The sequence below is a fragment of the Ceratotherium simum genome, chromosome 10 (assembly GCF_057802395.1).
Source record: "Ceratotherium simum simum isolate JZ-2026a chromosome 10, ASM5780239v1, whole genome shotgun sequence".
Lineage (NCBI taxonomy): Eukaryota > Metazoa > Chordata > Mammalia > Perissodactyla > Rhinocerotidae > Ceratotherium > Ceratotherium simum.
The window spans coordinates 71,535,569-71,553,841 of NC_141909.1; the positions used below are offsets into that span (position 1 = coordinate 71,535,569).

General features: G+C 34.1%; 1 protein-coding gene across 6 annotated transcripts in view; it reads right to left on the reverse strand.

Annotated features, from left to right (window-relative positions):
* PDS5B (PDS5 cohesin associated factor B) overlaps nucleotides 1-18,273 on the reverse strand; it is a 190,988-nt gene that overhangs the window by 108,086 nt on the left and 64,629 nt on the right. For all 6 annotated transcript variants that reach the window (XM_087436211.1, XM_087436209.1, XM_087436208.1 and 3 more), the window contains exons 2-6: nucleotides 13,753-13,879; nucleotides 10,549-10,752; nucleotides 7,782-7,868; nucleotides 7,575-7,672; nucleotides 6,804-6,930 (exon numbers count right to left, since the gene is read on the reverse strand). In XM_087436211.1, the coding sequence (XP_087292337.1) occupies nucleotides 6,804-6,930; nucleotides 7,575-7,672; nucleotides 7,782-7,868; nucleotides 10,549-10,752; nucleotides 13,753-13,860 (624 nt within the window). In that variant the 5' untranslated portion in view covers nucleotides 13,861-13,879. The remainder of the gene's footprint in view (nucleotides 1-6,803; nucleotides 6,931-7,574; nucleotides 7,673-7,781; nucleotides 7,869-10,548; nucleotides 10,753-13,752; nucleotides 13,880-18,273) is intronic.

Genomic DNA, 18,273 nt, shown 5'->3' on the forward strand with positions numbered 1-18,273 from the left:
CATTCAAAAAGCTATTCTTAAGTAAATGAATGAGAAAATTATGTAAGACTCAATTAGAATAAGACAGAGAGGCAAAGTTACTTTTCTTCACTTAAGATTAACTGGTCTACTTGATCATAAGATCCCTCTCAAGAAAGGATAATTATATTCTCTTCATATCTCGTTCATAGCATAAGGTAAACCACATAGAAAACGTCAATAAATGTTTATTCAATAGAAGAGGATATACTTAGTCATTTTAAATCTAATCCCAAAGTCAAATCAGTTCAGCTGAGTACAAATACAGGCTGTTTCACTCCAGGTCCAGAAGAACCAAAACATAAGAGGATGAACCGGGTTCTAGTGTGGGGAGGAATGGGGGGCCCACAGGTGCGAAAGGCAAAAGAGTTTGGGGCTGCTGTGGGAAAGCAGATTTACTCAAGCACATCTCAGAGCACACTTAAGTCCAAGAATACAACAAGAAACATAACAAATAGTAAAGTATGAAAAGAAAAAGGTGGGGCCGGCCCCGTGGCTTAGCAGTTAAGTGCGCGCACTCCGCTACTGGCGGCTCGGGTTCAGATCCCGGGCGCGCACCGACGCACCGCTTGTCTGGCCATGCTGAGGCCGCGTCCCACATACAGCAACTAGAAGGATGTGCAACTACGACATACAACTATCTACTGGGGCTTTGGGGGAAAAAAAGAGGAGGATTGGCAATAGATGTTAGCTCAGAGCCCGTCTTCCTCAGCAAAAAGAGGAGGACTGGCATGGACGTTAGCTCAGGGTTGATCTTCCTCACAAAAAAAAAAAAAAAAAGTACAAGAAAAAAGATCGTAAGAACATGTGTTTCTAAGAGATTTTGATGATGACAGAAGGAATCAAGACCAGAGATCTAAAATGGAATCACTAATCCAGTTTAAACATATTACAGAGAACAGGAATACTGTATAGATCCTGAAACTCACATTCAGCATATTTTCAGATGTACCTGCATTGATGCTTTTATTATATTATTTCAGTCATCTCTAATTGCTGTTTTAGTATTTTATTATAAATATGCTATAGCTTATTTACTCATTCTCCTATTCATAGACATTAAATTATATGTCTTGTATATGCCTCCTTGTGCATACAAAAAATAACTTTCTGTAAATTCTATCTTTGCCATTTTTCAAATGGGCTGTTTTGTCTTGTTCTTATTTATTTGTAGAGTTTCTCTATAAACTAAACCTTTGTCAATTATACACTTAACATATCTTAATCTATATTTATCTTTTCACAATGTTTATGGTGTCTTAGAGCACAATGAAGTTTTCAATTTCAATGTGATCCAATATATCAACCTTTTCCTATTTGGCTTCTGTTATCTATACCTTTCTTAAGAAATTATTTTCTACATTGAGATTAAGATGCTGTTTTAAGGGGCCGGCCCTGTGGCTTGGTGGTTAAGTGCGCGCGCTGCGATGCTGGTGGCCCGGGTTCGGATCCCGGGTGCGCATCGAGGCACCACTTCTCCGTTCATCCTGAGGCCGAGTCCCACATACAACAACTAGAAGGATGTGCAGCTACGACACACAACTATCCACTGGGGCTTTGGGAAAAATAAAATAAATAAAATCTTTAAAAAAAAAAAAAAGATGCTGTTTTATATTTTCAAATTAAATTTTAAAGATTTGTTTTCAGATTTAGATCTTTATTCTATCTATAATTTATTTTTATGTATGGTGTGGAATAAGAATCTAATATTATTTTCCATTGAAAATAATGTGGACATTCAATTGTCCTAAAACCATTCATTAAATAGTCCATTATTCCCTCCAATAACCTGTAATACCCACACTTCAAGTTTCTATATAACCATGCATCCATTTGTAAATTCTCCATTACTTCCATACGTCTATGTCCCTTTGTCTATTACTACATAATTACAGTCAAAGGGACATATGGAAACAATGTCTTAGGGCCGGCCCCGTAGCTTAGCTTTTAAGTGCTCGCGCTCCGCTACTGGCGGCCCGGGTTCAGAACCCGGGCGTGCACCGACGCACCGCTTCTCCGGCCATGCTGAGGCCGCATCCCACATACAGCAACTAGAAGGATGTGCAACTATGATATACAACTATCTACTGGGGCTTTGGGGGAAAAAAGGAGGAGGATTGGCAACAGATGTTAGCTCAGAGCCAGTCTTCCTCAGCAAAAAGAGGAGGATTAGCATGGATGTTAGCTCAGGGCTGATCTTCCTCACACACAAAAAAAAACAACAAAAAAAAAACAATGTCTTAACACCAGGTAGGATAAGTCCCCACTTTCTTATTCTTCTTCAAAATTGTTTGGGTATTATTGGCCATTTGCACTTCAATGTGAATTTTAGAATCAGTATATCAAATTACACACACACACTCATAGTTTCTATTTTGATTGGGTTATCTATTAGAGTATGCAGAGAACTGATTATGATTTTCTATACTATAGAACTATAGTGATTATCAACTATAATCAACTATAATGATTTTCAACACAAAGATCATGCACATTTTTGTTAAATTTCTTAGTAGCTCAAGTCTTTATTAAAGCTACAAATGAAAATTTTTTGAAATTATACCAACATATTTTTTATATATTGATCTGCTATCCAGCAATCTTGTTGAATTTTCTTATTTGTCCTGAAACTTTACCTATACACTGTTTTGTGTTTTCCGCACAGGCAGTCATATCATGTGCAAATAATTTCAGCTTTGTTTCTTCTTTCTAATTCTTTTTATCTTTTATTTATTTGTCTTGTTTTATTCCACTAACTTAAGACCTCTAGTTAAAGCTGACTAGAAATAGCATACTTGCTGTTTTCCTTAGTAGAACTGACATCTTTACAACATTCCTAACTTCAGAGAATGCTTCAGCATTTCACCATTAAGTACAGTATCATACATATCCTTATCAGTTTAAGGAAGGTCCCTTCTAGTTCAAATCTGCTAAGAGTTTTTATCATAAATTATACTGAATTTTATAAAATGGTCTTTTTCTACATCCACTGTTATTTTTTTCATTTGATCTTTTAATTTACACAAATATCTTAGTCTACTGCAAACATGTTCTATGTTAACCCATCTTTATATTCCCAAAATAAAGCCCATTTGGGGGCCAGCCCAGTGGCGCAAGCGGTTAAGTGCACACACTCCGCTGCGGCAGCCCGGGGTTCACTGGTTCGGATCCCAGGCGCGCACCAACGCACTGCTTGGCAAGCCATGCTGTGGTGGCGTCCCATATAAAGTGAAGGAAGATGGGCACCGATGCTAGCCCAGGGCCAGTCTTCTCAGCAAAAAAAGAGGGTAATTGGTAGATGTTAGCACAGCGCTGATCTTCCTCACAAAAAAAATAAATAAATAAAGCCAACTTGCTCATTATCAATATTACTTTATACCACTCTGGATACTGTCTACTATTATTTTATATTGGATTTATGTGACTCTATTTTAAATTAAATTAGCCTATGATTCTCCTTTCTTACTTGGTTTTGTCTAGTTTCCCGATGAAGGTTACATTCCACTCACAAAGTGAGTTATGGAGCATTCATTCCTTTTCTATAATCTGGAAAAGTCTGCTGAATATTAGGATCATATGCCACTTAAATGATTAATAGAAATTTCCTGATGATGAGTTTAAGTTCTTTTGTGGTTGGTTTGAGTTCCGCTGCTATTGCTGTTATTATTGTTGTTTGGAAGGAAAGGTTTTGGTTTGTCTTACAGATATAGTTTTTAAAACCAATTAAATTTCTTTCATTGGTTAAAGGTTGTTCAAGATTTTCTCTCAAGACAAATTTGGTAAGTAATATTTTCCAGGAATTTGTTATGTCTAATTCCAAATATGTTAGCATAAAATATTGTTCATGGAACTGTTTTTTAATCTTTTTAACGTCTGCTGTTCCCGATTTCATTCTAAAACTGTATATTGATACCATATCTCCCTTTTTCTGATTCAACTTGCCAAGGTTTTACCTATTTAATACACTTTTCAAATTACCAACTTGGGTTTCTATGAAATGTCACTGTGTTTTCTATTTCAGTGATTTCAGTACTTCATTGTTTTCTTCCTTGTATATTTTGTATATTCTGATGATATTTTCATAATTTCTTGAATTGGACACTTAGCTATACAGTTAAACATTTTAAGTTGCATGCCATAAGTATTAATATGTATCATTCTAATTATCATTTATAAATATTTTGTAATTGCCATTATAATTTATTCTTTTGACAGATTAATTATGATTGTTATAAGCTTGTTAGATTTGTGTTTCAAATCCTCAATAGCCTTACAAACTGTTGGTCTATTTGATTTATAATCACTGGGAAACACATTAAAATGGCCAACCAAATTGTGAGTTTGTTTCTTTCTCCTCATAATTCTTTCAATTTATGCTTTATATATTTTGAGCCTATGTACATACAAGTTTAGATATCTTCCTGAGAACTAAACCTTTCATCATTGTATAAATCCCTTCCTTACCCACTAAAGATTATTACATCTAATATTAATACAAACTACTTCAGCTTTCTTTCAGTTAGTGCCTGGCAAGTCTTTTTCCATCCTTTCACTTTCAACCTTTTTTGACAGTATTTTTATTGTTATCTGTTATTAACAATGACCAGCTGGATTACTTTTAATCCAATATGACAATCCCTCTTAAGTAGTAAATTTGGGCCATTTACATTTATTATAATTCTTCCTTTTATTGTAATCCTTACAATGTTAACATGAATACTTCATTTAAAGTTACTTTAATCAACAGCTCTATACTCCTGATCATCACCAGGATCATACCACTCATTAACTCCATTAAGCCATTCAATCTTTACAAGTTATCTATATCCAGTTAGGACCATTTTGTTAATACCCCTTTAATCATTATAATTATTATTGCTATTGTTTTTGTTTTATATATTAGTTCTTATTTAGAGCATTTCTTTGTTCACCACTATTTCTTGTATCTCAACTCTTTTAAATTCATTTTCTATCATTTTAAAATGATAGAACTCACACAGTAGTTCTTTCAGGAAGGATCTATTGACAAGTGAGTATTTAATGTCTTAATTTCACTCAAATTGGATATGCAACTCTCTCTCTCTCATTCTATATATATATAGTTATTTTATCTTAGCACTTTGGAAATCGAGTTCCATTATCTTCTGGCATCTATCCTTGCTATTGAGAAGTCAGCAACCTGTTTAACCTTTATTTCTTGGTAAGGGCTATGCTTTTTCCCTCTGGGTGCTTTATAGATTATTTCTGTTTTAGCATTCTACAATTTCTCCAGAATGTGCCTTGACTAGGATTTATTTTTTTATTTATTTATTTTTTGTGAGGAAGATCAGCCATGAGCTAACATCCAGTGCCAATCCTCCTCTTTTTTGCTGAGGAAGATTGGCCCTGGGCTAACATCCATGCCCATCTTCCTCCACTTTATATGGAACACTGCCACAGCATGGCTTGACAAGCGGTGCAGCAGTGCACACCCAGGATCCGAACCCCAGGCCGCTGAAGCAGAGCGCACGCACCTAACTGCTGCACCACTGGGCCAGCGCCAACTAGGATTTACTTCTATTCATTCTGGTCATGACACTTTTGCTACCTAGCCCATAAATTCATGCTTTTCATCAATTCTGGAACGTTTTAACCAAATTTCTATTTTAATATCATCTCTTCTACACTCTCTACTTGGTGTTCTGAAATCACTATTAAACATATTGGACTTTTTCATTCTATCTTTCATGTCTTAGTATCTTTAATGTTTTCTTTATCTCACTGTATCTGTATAATTTCCTCAGATCTACCTCCCAGTTCTCCAAATATTTTTTATAACCTAATAAAGATTCTAATTTCAATGACCACTTTTCATTCTTACTTTTTTTCCTAACCTTCTTCCCCTTACATATGTCTAGTTATCGTGTTTTTAACTCTGACTTTTATGCCCTTAATCTCTTTAAGCATATATTATCTTTAATCCTTTTAAGGGTATTTATTTTACTATTTTTATCTAATAAATATATTATCTGAATTCTCAGGTCTAATCTTGCTATTGGTAGTGTCTAACTTTCGGCAGACTATTTTCTTTAAGAGTTTGGAAATTTTGGATTATGAGGTCATTTTACTGAAGCATTATTTATGTGAATGCTGTGTAGCTGTAAACTTAGATTATATATTGCCAGAAAGGTCTTAAGTTTGCACAGATCTTTATAGTGGTGATTCTTGTGCCCCTCTCTTTAACCTAGACGACTTGTGAATCACAATCATATCTCCAACTGCTTGCAGGAAAGGCAGTCATTTTCAAAAACAAAACACACAAACACAAACACAGACACCTTGATTAACATCACCCAGGCAAGAAACACTGTCATCAACATATCCTTTGTCTCCAAATTAGTAGAGACTTCCTTTTTAATTTCACCCTTCCTCTCTACCTACAGTATCACTGACTTTTAGTAAGGCCCATAGGTTGCAGTAGCTCCCAACATATAAAGTTATGTAATAGCATCTAAGCAGCTATTAACTCACTCTTCTAAACATATCCTATACAAAACTGAGTTATTACAGATATTTTATCACATGAACTAGATCTTATTTCTTCTTTTCATTTAATTAGTGACTACTAAGTGTATTGTGTTTTATTAAACATTAAATACAATTAATATTTATTAATATTAATCAATGAAACAATTCTCCAAAACTAAGGTTAAAGCAGGATAAACTGTATTTAGAACATCAGCACAAATCCTGGACCTTAATATTAACAGGCTTTAGGCATCTTTTTAGTATATATTGCTACTTACTTTATGGGCAGGTACCAGATTTACCAAAACTGTATCCAAAAGCTCCTGAGATACTGTATCACCTTCACAAATAATAGAACTCATGAGATCTACCATGTGCATATGCACTTTCTGATTGTGGCCATTGCTGAAATTCAAAATAGATATTTTATTTAAAGTATAACTGAAATGTACAGCATTTAAACATAACATGGTCATGAAAAACATTATAGGAAATGATACTAAAATATTAATTAAATCAAATTCTATTTGTTCATTTAAAGCTTCCCTCTCTCCCAAATCTTACAGTAGTATCCAAAATATAAACTACATTTCCTAGGTTACTTTTCGCTAATTTTAACCAGTCTCACAATCAAAAGTAATTAAATCAAATGCAACTTTAGTTTCTCTTAAATTCAGAAAATCAAATTGCTTTACTGAAGCTAATTCTAGTAGATAATGTTAAAGAATACACAAAAGAACTCAACTATTCACATGAATTAAGGAGTCAGCAATATTAATTAATAATTTAAATAAAAGATAAAAAAAACATAATCCAAAAAACATTTTTACATTGGCTGTAGATTGCCTTATGCCACTCTTGTTATTATTCCTTACAATACAAATTAAGTTCTATTCATTTTTAAAACATCTATAAAAATAATGTAAGGAGTTCTTAAGTTACAACTCTCAGCCTTCCAAACAAACACAGCTTATGTGGATTCATCTGTAAGTTAAAAATTCTTTATATTAAAAAAAAAGAAAATTATATTCCTAGTAAAATAAACTTACTTTATAACTGAAAATAATGTTCTGTATAATTGGGTAAAAATTTCATTGCTATCTTCCAACTCGAAGCATATGTTATATGACTTGACCCAAGCAATGTTCTAAAAATAAGAGGTAAAAAAGGTGCAAGGTAAACAGTTTAATTAGTAAAAATATACAAGCACAAAAACCAGTTTAAAATGTCATCTCAAGATATAATATATTGCTTACCTCAAGTAAATAAAAATATCTATTGAATTGTGGGCTCTTTGTATCCTCTAGCCCCTTCAACTGCCTTGTTATAAACATAAATATATCCTTTAAAAAAAAAGACAAAGTATTGTTTAGATTACGAATGCTAAATAAAAGTATCACTGAACTCCTAAAGCTAATTCAGCACTCATGCGTATCTATCATGATAAATTGTAAAGAACCAGGAAAAAAATTGCACTTGGCTGGAATTTTTTAAAAGTATATCATCACATGAAAACACCAAATATCTTATTACTCTTCATAGGAAAACAGTAAATCATTTATCATGATCTTAAAGTAGAGAAAGAAAAACTTCATCTTACAGCAAATTAAAAAAACAGACCCGAAAACTGAGTAAACTAAAATTTATGCTATTACTAGAATAAAAAAGATTGCAATGACTGAGAGCTGATCAGGTTTGATGGAACAGCATTATATATGGTAATTATATAGCAAGAACACAGTTTAGAAAACTTAAAATTCCAAAATAAAATCACCAGGTGAAAAGACAACAGATCACAGAAGCTTAGAAATTTTAAAAAGACCCTTAGAAGTTAACCATCAAGCTCCTACCTAATCATTATAATTACTTGTTTTTCTCTACCTATTCTCAATCTATCCACATCTCTTGCTTTTGATTTTTTACTACATCCCCCTTTGTACCTGGATAGAGATAGACTCAATGTCACTTTGAGTCACATTTTTATGGAGATGACGTTTTTGAAAAGTTTGGAAAAGGTTAAAATTATGAAAGCTAATTCTACAAAGAGGTATGCTATTCAATCAATAAAAAGAAAAGAGAAAAAAATGTTTCCCTTCTAAGTATAAAATAAGCATATTTTTAAAAAGGAAAAAAATGTAACATGCAGATGACTGAGTAGCTTTTCAAGAAAAATACTATCAAAAGTACATGCTTCAAAAATGGTTACTTTGATAGTAGTACTGTATAAAATATGGCCCCCAGAAATGAACCCTTCCTGGTTTGACTAAGAGAGAACTAACTGCCATACTGACCATACCTGGAGATGGAAAGACAACTGTCACTCATTTATAAACTCTCCAATAATTATTGACCTAAATATAAAGCCAGGTGTTTTCTGATGACAACAATAAACTGACAATGAAAAGGATCAAAATGTAACCATTTTCTATTATTACTACTGTAGACAAAGAAAAATACAAACTTGATGCTAATCAAAACAGAGTGAAAACTATTCCACGGATATTTAGAAAATACCCTCAAAATAAATAATTTTTAAGTACTACCCCAATAAAAGAAAAAAGAGGCATTTAAAATAAGAACAAAAAAATTGACCAGAAAAAATAAGATACTTTAAAGTCTTCAGCTATGGAATAATCCAAAAAGACTCTAATCTCAGCACTTCAATATTCTTCTCATCAACTGTCCTGTTATAAATAGAAGAGATCTGTAGCTATTCTTTTGGGAAGCCTTGAGAAAGGTCACTGATTATGCAAATTGAGAAATCAACAATAGCGTTAGAAAAAATAGTGCAGCAGTACTCTTAAGTTAGACTTCCCTCTTCATGAGAATGCCAACAAGACACCTAGTGAGGAAAAGCCATAGCCCACAGTCAACCAAGTACAATCACTCCTTAAACCAATTAACTACCTCCAAATTAGAGGTTCACAATTAGAAACGTGGGTATACAACTCCACAGACGAGCTCATGCTACCTACCTTAACTTTCTGACCATTCTCAAATCTTACAATTCAATTCCACTTGTAAATGACAAATATTGCTCCCTTCCTCCTCCATCCTGAGATTCTTTTACCAATCAAAATATAAAACAAGCATGGCCAAACCAGTTTGGGCATTCCATACTGGAATTTTGGCAGACTTGATCAAATGAGCAGGTTCCTCACTCCAATTATCAAGAAGCAACTCCATGAGTTCAAGAACCATGTCTGGGTTGTTTTTCACCACTGAAAACCCAGATTCTGACACATAATTAACATCAATATTTGTTAAATGAAATAAATCTAAATTGTGTGCCATTTTTTCACGCTGGATATTAACAATCTTCTTGTGGACTCATTCTCTAACCCATAGCTTCAACAATAATCTTTTACTACTGGTTTTTCTAATTTTCTTCGTAAGCTGCCTTATTCAGTATCTTTTTGCACAGCTCTAATTATTTCAAGCTTTCTACCAGCTGGATCAATCACGCTATTCCTCCTCTTTTCCCATCTTCTAAAGATTTTCCATTCATATGGCTTTACTTACAACTACCATAACCAAGCACTAGATGTCTTTTCTACCTCTTCATTAAAATTTTTTTCACTGTATTTTCTTCAAAACAATTCACATCACAGCTTCCATTAAATGAATTAGGATTCATATATTATAAATTCAGGTTTATATTAGATACTATCTTCTAAAGAATGAACATAGTCTTCAATATGGATTTTCAAAAGGGAAAAGGAAGTATCCTCCACGTGATACTGAAAGAGCTCATGATGACATAATATAAAAAGTATAAAATACACTGTATTAATCTACTTCTTATCCTGAAGATCAAAAATTGTTTTACAAAAGTAAGTACTAAATTGGGAGGAACAGGGAGGAAGTAAGCTCTAAAGAAAACAGAAGAAGTTTAACAAAAGATTGCTTCAGCTAATGTCAAAGAATCCAAAGAAATTATCTAAATATTTTAACTCTCATTTTAGTTAGAAAGACAAATGAAAGTATCAATCAATCTTGGCAGTTATTTAAATCTGTACTTGCCTTTAGTTTATCAGGGGATGTGTAAGGAGCTTCAGGAGCATAAATCCTGAAAATATCAGCAAGGCAGCAGGCTACCAGTAAGCGAACATCTTTATCAGGATGCTTGAGGAAAAAATCTGAAGCAAGATGTAAAGCTAGGTTTAAATAAAGCTCCTTTTCTTCTTCAGAGTCCTGGTCCATATCCATGAAAGTTTTCACAACCATCTATACATAAACAAAATAATCAAATAATAAAATCCTCCATGTAAAAATGCAGTCATTTGAAAGAAAAACAAATTAATTGCAAAGGTTAACTTCCAATAAATATACTTTCATTTTTCCCCTGAAAGTGTCTGAGAGAACAAGAGCCTTCTAAAACTACAGAGTAAATAATTTTTCTTTAAAAGACTATGTAAAATACTTTTCATTTATCCATCATACCTGCTAACCAGATATTAAAAGTTTAAAACTAGCCTTACATAGTGTTTCTGGTCTCATTTTTACAACTGGACTAAAAGGAGTTATGTCCCTCCTAAAAATAGCATCCCTTTTTTATAATACATCTAATCTTTTTATTAGGAGAAAAAGTATACCTCTGAAGAAAAACCTAGGATGACAAGTTATTTTTCCATCTGAGCCTAAACCACTCCAGAAAAAAGGATTTATATATTCAGCTTAAAAAGAATACATAAACAGATTCAAGGATGACAAAGATGCATCCCTAAATGTTAAAAGCTACCATGAAGTAACAACCATAGCATCCAACAGAATATTTCTTGTGCCAGAGTAACAGAGAATATCATATGGATAGTTCATTAGTAAGACTCACTGGCATGTACGGAGTGAGCAGAAGGAAGCTACAGGAAATGCTTCCTTTTTCAACAACATTTACATAGAAGTGAAATGGAAACAAGAATGGTGAGGAACGGTATAGGTTGAATTCCGTGAAGAGCTTTCTCTAATTTCAGTATTAGTAGTTACAATGAACCCTCAGTCTGTAATTCAAATGAGATTTAATAAAATTGCCTAACTTGACAGGAACAGACATACAATACAACTTTAACGGAAAGGTGACCATCTGGCATCCACTAGGTGGTGCTGCAAACACTAATCAACAAGTAAGACTAGCCACCAAGTATCAATGCCTATGACTTGGTCCTTGAAACACACTGCAAGAATTTCCACTCTGCTGTAGAGCTAGACTTTTGAGAAATAAATTGTCCAATGTCTTACTGAATTCTCAGAGCAGCCATGAGAAACACTGTTCCTCACAGAACAGACCCTCGGTTCTGCTATGCCAGATGCCAGAACCAACAGTAGACTACTCCTTCCAGTCTGGCACCACAGTTAGTTTAAGGGTATGGTGTCCAGGGCTACTCTCCCAACTTTTTAATTTTATTACTTTTAAGATATATGCTTTGATGGCCTAGGTGTATTATGAAAAGAGACGAAGGAAAAAAAAGAGCTACATGCAGGGAACTCTTTCTTTCTCTCAAATTTCTTCTCAAAAGAGTAAGAGATTAAGTTTATTTTGAATAAAATATTATAGGAAACTCTAGAAATTACATAAACAATGAAATCTTACATATTAACAAATTGTTATAATTTATAAAACTTACACCTTTACTTGTACTTATCAAAAATTACTATCATCCCACATTAAATCCTTTTTATATTTCTCTAAGAACATTGCTAAAAATAGTGGGAAGTGTAAATTAGGAAAATAAATGAAGAAAAAGTATATTAAGCAGATTACTTTTGGGCATAAATATCCACAAAATAATGAAAGCAGACTACAAACACTAAATGTGAGCACTGTGGAAATCATTCCACCAAGACTAACAAAGTTTACTTAAAGGCCAGATCATGGGAATTCCTCACTACCGTCTACAACACCAATGCTGTTATAAAACTCATTAATAACTCACATATGAGTCCTCTAAATTACAGATACTGTCTGAGAAAATAACATCTCTAAAAGACACTAAATGCTGATCAGCTTATAAGCATAGTCTCTCTCTGTGTTTAACATTAGTTTCTCGGCAAACAGGGATGTTTACCTATCATTGCTGAAATACAAACAAATCTGAGGAAATAAATGTATTCATTTCTCTTAAAATTCAATAGGTCAAGAGAATGTAAATGCATAGAAAATAAAACATGTCATATATAGAAAGGGTTTGTAGCTTGACTATTTTTAATGAAATATACACAAGTTTCCAACTAGATAAAATATCCACATATTGGTAAATTTAATCTGCTCAAAGATATCTTTTTCCTTTGAAAAATAAACATCTGATATCTGACATTCTAACACTTATGCACAAAGGTATAACACTAAAGCTTTATGTGAAATTTATAATAGTATTAAGGTCCTTTTCTTCTTATAAAAATAAACCATTCAGCAATAGCTATAAAATAGTACTTTGCTTTAAGGCTCCTGGGCCTTCAATGATTAACGGTTTTCCTATTTAACTGTTGAAATACAGTTAAATAATAACATAAAGCAACATAAATGTCTAAGTAGGTACAACCTAAAAGGGAAAAAAATGCTCAAAAATAAAGAACATCTGAACTAACTAACTGACAAATCAGCTTAACATTTTCCTTGGCCACTCTGCTCCTTTCACCATTTTAACAATCACAGAGACCATCATTGCCCTGAAGGAAAATGTGAAACATTATTCCAACACATATGAAGAGACTCTAGCCATACAGTAAATGCCTAATCTATGGAAGTTCACCATGAATCCTGACTCATTGCTGCATGTCAGAAAGACAGACAGAAGCTAAAAGTAAAGCTCTTGAACCTACTCTCAAAATAACTTATGAGAAAGTAAAATCCAACCTGAGTACTCAGTACTTAAAACTTCCTTTCTCAGATTAAAATGGCTGTTTTTATAAAATAAATGAGATGTAAGAAAAAGAAGACAACTTTCTACAGACAAAAATGAATAAGAGTACTGTGGATCTGTTCTTTAGATCTATGTATAGGAGGCCCTAGAATATCTAAGATTCACCCTAAAAAAAAAAATTTGCTCTCTCATTAACAACAGACAAAGGAACCCTACAGTTCTTTATCTACTCCACTCTCCTTTCCCTGCCACTTTCTGCTTTGATTCGCTTTTTTAAGTTGCCCTCACAAGATACAGCCCTACGTGATTTCCACAGGTGACCCCCCAACCCTAAACAAATGTCCAAAACACATAACTCAATTTTACTCACCTTTAATCGTCTCACCATCTCCTCTTTAGATATTTTATCTGAGATTTCCTTGACACCAGGAGGATAAGTAATTTTTCCATCATTGGTCCTCGTCTTTGAATGAGCCATGATGGAAATATTTTTACCTCTAAAATAAGAAAACTATTAGATGCAAACCAAAAAACAGGTATAAACAACATCCATAATAAACATGAAAAGTAACCTGCATCCTCAAATAATTTATCACTACTTTCTAATTTATAGTAATTGATTTATCTAATTAATGAAAATCACTTTATTTATTGAACATACCCCAAATTTTAATTTTATTTTTACTTTCATTTCCATTAGTGGCAAGCTAGGTTATTTGCACTAACCCTCCAACTACAAAAACTATAAATGATAGAAAAAAATATCCAAAATAAACATTTTTTAAAGCACCACAAACTACTCAGGCCAAAATCTAAATGAATAAAGGAACCCAGAGAAGTAAATGGAACACTAGAGCATTATATCCATTTATGCCCTGAAGGCATTTGCCAACCTGAGGAATCTAGAGTTCAGTTTTGGTGGTCTTACGGGGCAAGAGGACAGAGGTAAATCGCAACCTATCAAGGTAAAATGTCAAATAAGAGACCCTCTTGACATTAACGTGGAACTCCATCTCCAAAAAGATAACACCTGCAAAGGAGAGAGTAAACCAGAAATCAACATGTGCCCATGCCCCCATCACCACCCACAGGGGATAGCAGAGAAGGCTGCCTCGGTACTAACCAGCACAAAGTAATAACAGATACAAAGGAGACACAGCTAATTAGTTTTGACCATGAGCCTGCACATTTGCTGAGGTTCACACTACCTAAGTGGTCCGGAGAACCTCAACAAATGAACTCAGGGATCCCTGATTAGTACTACCCCCACACACCTAATATAAGTAAATCCAAGTCCCGCCTACAGGAAGGCACCTTCATTCTATGCCTCAAAGAATCCCCCACTATGACATTTCTAGAACAGTGAGCATTATCAAGTCAAAAATAACCAAGTACCTAAGGAAACAAGGCACTATGAGCAAGAACCAGCAAAAGTACAGTTACGCATCACTTAACGACAGGAATGTGTCCTCAGAAATGTGTCATTAGGTGATTTTGTCGTCGTGTGAACATGATAGAGTGTACCGACACAAACCTAGATGGTACAGCCTATTACACACCTAGGCTATATAGCATTAATCTTATGGGACCACCATTGTATATGCGGTCTGTCGTTGACTAAAACATTGTTATGCGACACATGACTGGACCAAATCCCAAGAACAGACCCACAAAGACTTCAGATATTACAAACAGATTACAAAACTACTATACACGTAATTTTTTTTTAAAGATTTTATTTATTCATTTTTTTCCCCCCAAAGCCCCAGTAGATAGTTGTATGTCATAGGTTCACATCCTTCTAGTTGCTGTACGTGGGACTCGGCCTCGCGTTGGATGGAGAAGTGGTGCCCTGGGGTGCGCCCGGGATCCGAACCCGGGCCGCCAGCATCAGAGCGCACGCACTTAACCGCTAAGCCACGGAGCCGGCCCCTATATACGTAATTTTAAGAAGTAAAAGACAAGTCTAAAATATCCATAAGGAATAAAAACATTACAAAGAGTAAACTAGAAGATTTGAACAAAAAAATAATTTCTAAAAATGAAAAAATATAAAAACTGAAATTAAAAACTCAATGGACGAGTTTATTAGCAGATTAGAAAAAGCTATTAGAATTAGAGAACTGGAAGAGAGGTCGAAAGAAATTATCCAAAAATGTAGAACAGAGAAAAATAAAAATGAGATAAAGAGAAGAAAAAAGGATAAAAATATTTAACTTATAATTCATGGGAGTACCAGAGGGAGGGAAGGAGGCAGAGGCCTCTATCTGAGGAGAACATCATAAAATACCAATCCACAAATTCAAGAAGCCAAACAGAATTAAATTCAAAATAATAATAATAATTCTAGAAAACAAAACCTTAAAGCAGACATATTACCCTATAAGGAACAGTATTTAAAATAACAGGCGACTTCTCAACAGCAACAATATAAGATAGAAGACAGTGAAATGTCATCCTCAATGTGGGAAAAGAATATAATTGCAAAGATGATATTTACATCCAAGGAATATAACTTTCAAGAATAGGGTGAAATAAGGAAATTAGCCAAACAAAAATTGAAAGCTATAGTAAGTTAATATATATAGCACTTAGAACACCACTTAGCACATACCATGTACTTTTATAATATGTATATATGATATACATGATCAGGTTAAAAGACCAAGATTTTTAAATTGCAAGATGGAGAGCTTATAAAAAACATTAAAAAATATGAGATGCTAAAAGTGAAAGGATGGAAACATACACCATGCAAACATTAAACAAAAGAAAGCACTTACACCAAACATAAATTTTAAAGTATAAATAAAAAAGTAGACCCCAGGACCCAATCCTTGGTATTTACTCAACAGAAACACATACATGTGTCCACCATAAGAAATACATAAAAATGTTCATAGCAATACCATTCATAGTAGTCAAAACAGAAAACACAAACGTCTATCAACAAAATGAATAGGTATACTGTAATACATTCATACAACAGAATACAATACAGTTATGAGAATGAATAAACTACTGCCTCACACAATATGGATTAACATTACAAAGAGAGTTATGTGAAAGAAGCCACAATACACTACACATAGTATATGATTACATTTCTATAAAGAGTTCAAAAAAACAAGGAAACCTAATCTATGATGTTAAAAGTCAGGATAGTAAATACCTTTGGAGGAGATGTAACTGAAAGAGTGTAAAAGGGGATTTCTTGAGTGCAGGTAATGTTCTACTTCTTTATCTGGATGCTGGTTACACAACTGTTTTCACTTTATGTCAAGTCACAGAGCTAGACACAATTTTTCTAAACTGTTATACTTCAACAACAAAAAAGAAAATCTCCAAATATTTAAAAGCTTAAAAGCACTTCCTAAAAATCAAAAGAAAACAAGCATAGGATCAACAAAGTCAAAAATCACAGGCCAATCTTACAAATTTTTGACGCAACATTTGCAAATTTAAATAAAATGGAGAAAATCTATACCTTACCAAAAATGACTCAAGAAGAAAAAAATACTATTAAGAAACTAAATCAATAATCAATAAACCTTTCCATAAGGAAAAACATCCAAGTCTAGATGACTTTTACTAGTGAGTTCTACCAAATAACTAAGGAAGAAATAATTCCAACATCACATAAATAGTTCCAAGGACTAGAAAACAAGGAAATCCTTCCCAACTAATTTTATGCAACTAACTAGCATAACGATGATACCAAAACCCAACGAGAAAAATAAGAGCAAAGAAAAAAGAAAATCACAGACCAATCTTGCTCATAAACAAAGATGCAAAATTCCTAAACAAAATATGAGGAAATCAAATGTAGAAACATTAAAAAGTTGGGTTTATCAGAGAAATGCAAGGTTGAATTCACCACATTAAAAGATTAAAAAAGAAGTCATGTGCGCACCGCTTGGCAAGCCATGCTGTGGCGGCATCTCATATAAAGTAGAGGAAGATGGGCACGGATGTTAGCCCAGGGCCAGTCGTCCTCAGGGAAAAAAAAAGGAGGAGGACTGGCAGATGTTAGCACAGGGCTGATCTCCTCAGAAAAAAAAAAAAAGAAGTCATGTGATAATTACAATGAAGGAAGAAAAAATGTTTAACAAAATTCAACATCAATTCATGACTGTAAAACAAAAAGAAAAAAAAAAACAAGCTTAACAAACTAAGAATTAGATCAAAGTCTCCTGTGGCTGAATGTGCAACAGATGCAGGTGACTAGCTATGTGTGAGGAATCCTTTCTCTACTGTTTTCAAGTAATAGGTTAGTAAACCAATTACAGCCAGCCCTGTTGGTCTAGTGGTTAAGATTCAGCGCTCTCACTACCATGGCCCGGGTTCATTTCCTGGTCAGGAAATCACATCACCCATCTGTCAGTTGTCATACTGTGGTGGCTCCAAGTTGCTGAGATGCTGAAACCTGTGCCACCAGTATTTCAAATTCCAGCAGGTAGATAGGTTTCAGCAGAGCTTCCAGACTAAGACAGACTAGAAAGAAGGACCTGGCCACCAACTTCCAAAAAAATTGGCCATGAAAACCCTATGAATAGCAGCGGAGTATTGCCTGATACAGCAGCGAAAGATGAGAGGATGGCACAAAAAACACCGGGCAGGGTTCCACTCAGCTGTCCACAGGGTCACCAGGAGTCAGAATCAACTTGATGGCACTAACACCACCACCTCATACTTAATAGTAAAAGACTGAATAATTCCTCTCAAGATCAGAGACAAGACAAGGATGTCTGCTCTCACCACTTTTATTCAATATAATACTAGAAGCCCTAGACAGCACAATAAGGCAAGAAAAAGGAAATAAAAGGCATACAGATTGGAACGGAAGAACTAAAACTGTCTCCACTTCCAGATGACATGATTGTCTACATAG